At 49.0% G+C, this 6,797-nt stretch overlaps 1 protein-coding gene across 1 annotated transcript in view; it reads right to left on the bottom strand.

The window, feature by feature from the left end:
* Window positions 1-1,279, bottom strand: part of BFSP2 (beaded filament structural protein 2) — a 91,642-nt gene extending 90,363 nt beyond the window's left edge. The window contains exon 1 of the mRNA XM_006169271.2: window positions 791-1,279. Within this exon, the coding sequence (XP_006169333.1) occupies window positions 791-1,279 (489 nt within the window). The remainder of the gene's footprint in view (window positions 1-790) is intronic.
* Between the last annotated feature and the right edge of the window lie 5,518 nt (window positions 1,280-6,797).

Raw genomic sequence — 6,797 nt, 5'->3', positions numbered from 1 at the left:
AACGAGAGAGAGAGAGAGAGAGAAAGCACCCTCGAGGGGTTTGCCACATTACAATCCCTTCTCCTCCCATTCTCCTCTCAGGATTTTGGGTATATATGTAAATTCGCTTGGCTGTTTTTTAAGTTACCAAGTCTGGGGCTTGAACTGTGCAAGTGGCCAGCTCTCTTAACCACTATGCCACCTGGCAGACCACCTCCCCCACCCCCGGGATTTGGGGCATGCATGCCCACACACCTGGTGTGTTTCTCAAGCTGCTGGGTCAGGGACTCAAACTGAGCAGTCAGCCATATGGGATTCGCCCACGTACGCACCACACCAGCTGGCTCCATCTACTCGTTGTTTTTAAAAACACGTTCATTTGATAGTATGCAATTGGAAATGACTGTGAAAACCCATTCTCAACAAAGAAGTGTACAGAGGCAGGCCAGGCGGTGAGGCAAGCACGACTTTGGAGCCAGCAGCATTTAGGCTGAAATGCCAGCTCCATCCTCTCTACTAGCTTTGAGATCTTCGGAAAATTACGTGCCCGTTTCCCCACCTGACAAAAGCAGTCGGTGAATGACCTGCCACATGGCATTGCTCTGGGCGTTACAGGAGCGGAGGCGCGTACAGGAACTGGCGTGGGCCAACCCAGGTGAACCTTGGTAAAAGCGGCCCTTACTGTCAGCATGAACATTGAGCATTCTCATGGCTTTTCTTCCCTCTGCCGTTGGCGTCTCTTCCCCCCACTCCAGCTCTAGCCCACAGCCAAGCCCTGGGGAGAGGCCTCGGGAGAGGCCTCGGTACTCACCTGCTGGCAGCTGCTGGCCCAGGAGGCCCGGAGGGCGCCCCAGCCTCCCGAGCGTGCGGCCTTGCTTTCCAGGTGCGTCCGCAGCTGCATTTCCAGCTCCTGGCTGACTTGCTCGAGGGCATGCACCTTGGCCATGTATTCCACCAGGCAGCCCCCTAGGTCCTCAATTGCAGCGTGGTCCTTCTCCATACCTGAAGCAGGCACCATGGCCAGGCCTGAGCTCCGCAGGCCCTGCAGGAAGACACTGCTGATGCCCAGGGCCCTGCGGGTCACACGGGCACCCAGGCCGCCTATGCACCCACTGGGCGCTGTCCCTACGTAGACCCCCGGCGACAGAACGAGGCCACCTGCAGCGTTGGTCCTGGAGGCTGGGGGGCTATCCAGGGAGGACGATGACCGTGCCCCCCTGAAGGACACCCTACGCCTCTGGAGGGGCATGCTGGAGCTGGCACTGGCAGGCAGGTCCACTACCACTCGCCTCTCGCTCATCACCCCTCTGTCTCTGCAGTGCCCAGTGGGTTTAGAGTCCAGTGGCTTTGGTCTACAGTCCCAGCGTCCCTGTGGCCTGGTCACGGGCCTCTCTGGAAGCTCCCCTCTCCCCGGGCTGCTTTGTCTGCTATCTTCCATGAGTTTCCATCATTCACTGAGCTGAAAGAGAACAGGCCCGCCCAGAGCTGTGTGCAGAGAGGCACTCATGCATTCTTTGATGCAGGGTCATGTGCCCAACCTCCCAGAGTTTTCTGCTGGTGGTGGAGGAGGCTGGGTCAGTGCAGGCGGTGTTGGGGGGTTCATCTGGGTTTGTGTATTTCACTACCTAAAGAGGGCAAGGTAGGCGCCAGACGGCCCCACTTCGTAAACAAGTAACCTGAGGCTCAGGGATACAGATGATCACCTGCCCTAGGCCCAGATCACAAACTCAGACTCACCCTAGGTGTTTGAGGCCGGTCCCAGGGCCTTTGACATCACTGCGTGCACTGGCAAGTATGAATGTGAGCGCACGTCCACCCAGGGAATAACGGATGAAAACGGTTGCGAGCCAGTCATGGCAGGCGGAGAAACTGGGCCTCTTCCGCCCCTCAGCCCTGGCAGCTGCTCAGGTCCCTCCCTTCCTTCCTAGCTCCCCTCTCTTCTCTTTTCCATCCACACTCTTCTGTTCATTGGTGGCCATGTTATCTCCCCTCTCTGGACCCTGCTTCCCACACACTGGCCTGGCTCGGACTCTTGGACACACTGGATGAGGGACTGGGGGCAAATCAGGGCCCGCACATGTTGGGTGCTTCTTATGCTCTGGCTGTTCCCTATTTCTCTGCTTCCCCATGGGTCAGAAAACTAATAAAAACAGCAAATTGTTTTCTGGAAAGATATCCAAAATTCACTCCAAGTCGGGATCTGTTGATATCCCCTAGATTTTTCTCTTTTTTGAGAAAGATTTTTGCTATAGGGCGCGTGTGGTTGCCAGAGAGACAGAAAGTGAGAAATCATTCCCACCCTCAGGAGGGATGGCCATGCCACAATCCTTTCTCTTCCATTCTCCTCTCAGGATTTTTGCACATATGCCCAGCATGAGTTTTAAGCCACCGGGTCCAGGGCTAGAACCACAGTTGACCACATGGGAGTCAGTGATGTAACAATTATGCCATCTGCTGGTATCCCCCTCCCCCTGAGTTTTAATTCCTGCCCTCAGCATCTACTTAGCCATGTTGGCAAGAGGCACCCTTCCATCACTTCTCTAGGATCAGAAAGGCCCCAGGAATGACAACATGGACCTAAAAACCACCGCATTTAAGTTTTACCCTGGAAAAACCAGGTAACTCAGACGCAGAACTGAGTATTTACCCCAGTTCCTGTAATGGAGGAATATACCTCCAGAGAGAGAAGGGGAAAGGAGCCAACTTCCAGTGAGTCCCAAATCCACCCCAGTGCTGTGTGCAGTTCCTGTACTGGATTTCAATGAATTGTCAATCCAGCTGGAGGAGGTAGGGAGGTAGGGGACTGACACGCACTGCACTTGGCCTGCACAACTCTGTCACGTATGCTACAACGGCTAGGTCCCCACTATCTGATGAGGACCCTGGGAGATGCGATCGCATGCCCAAGATCCTGTGTTCAGGAACTAGCAGAACCGGGGTGAGAGGTCTCATGCCTCTTAGTTCAGTGACTTATTTAGGACCCTCTGTAGTCCCACTGGCCAGAAAGCAGGGTACACACTCAAGGTCACACAGGTCAAGCTAAAAATCCTGGTCACCTACTAAAACATTCTGTCTTCTTCTTGCTGAGGAGGACACCACGATCCTTCATTCCTTTTTTTTTTTTCCTTCTACTTCACCTATTTGAAATGACACTGGAGGTCCTTCATAAATACTATTGTTGGTTATTTGACTAACCGATTAAAGAACCAACAGGATCAAGTAAGGGCAAGTTGTGTCCTTGTTTATTTAGAAGTGTCATTCTTGCTTTGATCACCACCTCTGGTGCAGCAGAAGGGCCCATGGGGCATGTGACTGCAGTACTGACTGGGTCCCCAGGGTCTGCATTCTTGTGAATCCCAGGGTCAGTCCTCTGAAGCTAAGTGAAAGGAGAAGCTCCCGATTAAGATTTTGCATTATTCTCTACAAAATGGCCACACTCAATGGGTATGGTAACTTCAGATTTCTCTCACCCTAAGATTTTATTATAGGGACAAACAGGTGGCATGGTGGTTAGGGCCCTGGACCCTCCCACATGGCTGACCACGGTTTGAGTCCCGGACCTGGTGGCTTGCTTTCTTACTTTCCCTCTGGGAACCAGCAGTTAGCGTAATGGCTAAGTCGCTGGACTCCCACGTAGTTGACCGTGGTTCGCATCTCGGACCCGGTGGCTTAAAACTCACGCCAGGCGCGTGTGCGTGCGTGCCCAAGATCCCGAGAGGAGAATGGAGGAGAAGGGATTGTGGCCTGGCCATCCCCCCTGGGGGGTGATTTCTCGCTTTCTGTCTCTATGTTTCTGTCTGTCTGGTGAGCATCTGATGAGGACCCTGGGAGATGCGATCGCATGCCCAAGATCCTGTGTTCAGGAACTAGCAGAACCGGGGTGAGAGGTCTCATGCCTCTTAGTTCAGTGACTTATTTAGGACCCTCTGTAGTCCCACTGGCCAGAAAGCAGGGTACACACTCAAGGTCACACAGGTCAAGCTAAAAATCCTGGTCACCTACTAAAACATTCTGTCTTCTTCTTGCTGAGGAGGACACCACGATCCTTCATTCCTTTTTTTTTTTTCCTTCTACTTCACCTATTTGAAATGACACTGGAGGTCCTTCATAAATACTATTGTTGGTTATTTGACTAACCGATTAAAGAACCAACAGGATCAAGTAAGGGCAAGTTGTGTCCTTGTTTATTTAGAAGTGTCATTCTTGCTTTGATCACCACCTCTGGTGCAGCAGAAGGGCCCATGGGGCATGTGACTGCAGTACTGACTGGGTCCCCAGGGTCTGCATTCTTGTGAATCCCAGGGTCAGTCCTCTGAAGCTAAGTGAAAGGAGAAGCTCCCGATTAAGATTTTGCATTATTCTCTACAAAATGGCCACACTCAATGGGTATGGTAACTTCAGATTTCTCTCACCCTAAGATTTTATTATAGGGACAAACAGGTGGCATGGTGGTTAGGGCCCTGGACCCTCCCACATGGCTGACCACGGTTTGAGTCCCGGACCTGGTGGCTTGCTTTCTTACTTTCCCTCTGGGAACCAGCAGTTAGCGTAATGGCTAAGTCGCTGGACTCCCACGTAGTTGACCGTGGTTCGCATCTCGGACCCGGTGGCTTAAAACTCACGCCAGGCGCGTGTGCGTGCGTGCCCAAGATCCCGAGAGGAGAATGGAGGAGAAGGGATTGTGGCCTGGCCATCCCCCCTGGGGGGTGATTTCTCGCTTTCTGTCTCTATGTTTCTGTCTGTCTGGTGAGCGCACGCGCCCTATAGCAAAAACCTACCCGCCCCCAAAAAAAGATTTTATTATAAATCCACTGAGCCCTGGTTGCAAAGGGGTGGAGAAGGCACAGGGGATGAACTTTAATTAATACCAATGTCTCCAAGGACTTGATAAAAGATTATTCTATTCTGGAGAAACTGCAAATATGTCCTAAAGGATCTGTCTTATCAAATGACAAATTGCTAATCCAATTAGCTTATCATAATCATAAAACCCAGCTTACTGTTAAATCAGAGTAAAAAATAGAGATGGACATTAAGTGGTATTGGCACTACTTGAGAAAGGTTCAAACACTATTTTAAAATGAAAAGAATGCAAAATGTATTAGCAACTTAATCCTCTGGCTAATAAAATAAGTTTATTTATATATACACAGTAGCTGAATTCTGTGGATAAGGAAAAATAAGTCATACATCCACGTATGTGTGTATATATAACATATGTATCTTTGATTACATATATTATATATAAGTTCTGCTTTACAAACAGATTTCTCTCTGTATATACTCACACACATTGACATAGTAAATGCGATAGCTAACAGAGACAGTATGATAAGGTTAAAAAGCCCAGACAGCAACACGTTACAAAATGAATCTCAAAGTAACTGCTTCTCTGTGGGTTGAAGCCTTGGGGAGAGACCACCACCAAACTCGTGTTAAGTAGGTTCATACAACATTAAGAACACACATTTTTGAAGGCCATATTTTTTTTTAAAAAAAGAGGAAAATGCAGAACGAGAAGAAAAAGTCGTGATAGAAGACCACAGCAAAGACACAAACATATGAATCAACATTCAAGTTGGGTTCCCAATCGGACTGTAAGAACATTTATATTCAAAATATACTATCAAACTATTTTTCTTTCTGAGAAAGGAAGTGTCAAAGCAGTTACCGTCTCCCTTAGCCACTAGTAGGAAAAGAATCGGGGCGCAGCCATCTCTGGAAGCCCCTCTGATATCTCTGAGGGTCTGACCCCTTGAGCTACCCAGGGACACGGGGAGCAGCAGAAGGAGTGAGGGGAAGACGAGAGCTGGATAGCGAGTCTATCGCCCATGCTGCGAGCGGGTCTGCAATGAGCCGGGATCTAATGAATCTTCTCCCAAGCATTTCAGTTGGGCAATCTTGTTTTTATAAGATGGTGGGAGGAAAGTGTCAAAAATTATACTTCTACACCTGAAGCTTCTTAGATAAACATATTTTTCAGGGACACAATATCATTGCCTTTTGAAAAAAACAAAGCTGAACCCCAATAGGTAATTGATCCTTGAAGAAGGGCAAGCATTTTAAAGCTCCAGGACTGAGATCTGCACTTAAATTTTCTCCCTGGGAATGGTCCAGGGGTTTAATGCAGATGCGGGTGTTATGGAGGATGCCAGGAATGGGCTTATGGGAAACATTTTTTCTGCCAGGGAAAGGCAGTTCTGAGAGCATGGTGGAAGCTCCCTGCTGTGTGATTTTAGGGCAACATGGCTTTAGGATGTCTCAGTGTCCTCTGTGGGTTCTTGAGGGCCGCATGTCCCTGCCTGCTGTCTATAACTTGAATGGAACTAAGCCCATCCAAAGGTGCCATCGTGTGGTTCCAGAGCCCTTATCCTACGGGGTGCAGAGAGCTTGCATCCTCCTGCTCTGTGCATCTGTGGTCTCCCTGGGTGGCACAGTTCCCTGCCTATGAGGTGTGCATATGAGGAAGTAGGAAACTGGTTGAAACTGAATTAAGAGGAACCAGAGTTTTAGGAATCACTCGAAAAACTGTGCACATGAGCATTTTAACATTTGGCTTCTACAGAAAATCAGTCTCTTACCTCACCTGCCCAGGGCTCCTGGGATTCCCCAAGTGCTCCAGAACAGATATTAAGAGAAGTAATCAATGCAACTGCTTTGCTTAGAAATACCTTTATTTTATAAAGCCACAGATCATTCTGTAAAGTTATTATTTTTTTAAACCACACTTATAAAAAAGATGTTGACAATTCTTAGGAAAAAAAGCTGAAAATGTTTCTCATTAAGTCAGGGTTACACAAAGGTTATATTTATAATAT

This window comes from Tupaia chinensis, unplaced genomic scaffold (assembly GCF_000334495.1).
Source record: "Tupaia chinensis unplaced genomic scaffold, TupChi_1.0 Scaffold146961_1, whole genome shotgun sequence".
In the NCBI taxonomy this organism is placed as follows: Eukaryota; Metazoa; Chordata; class Mammalia; order Scandentia; family Tupaiidae; genus Tupaia; species Tupaia belangeri.
This window is presented reverse-complemented; position numbering and strand designations above follow the sequence as displayed.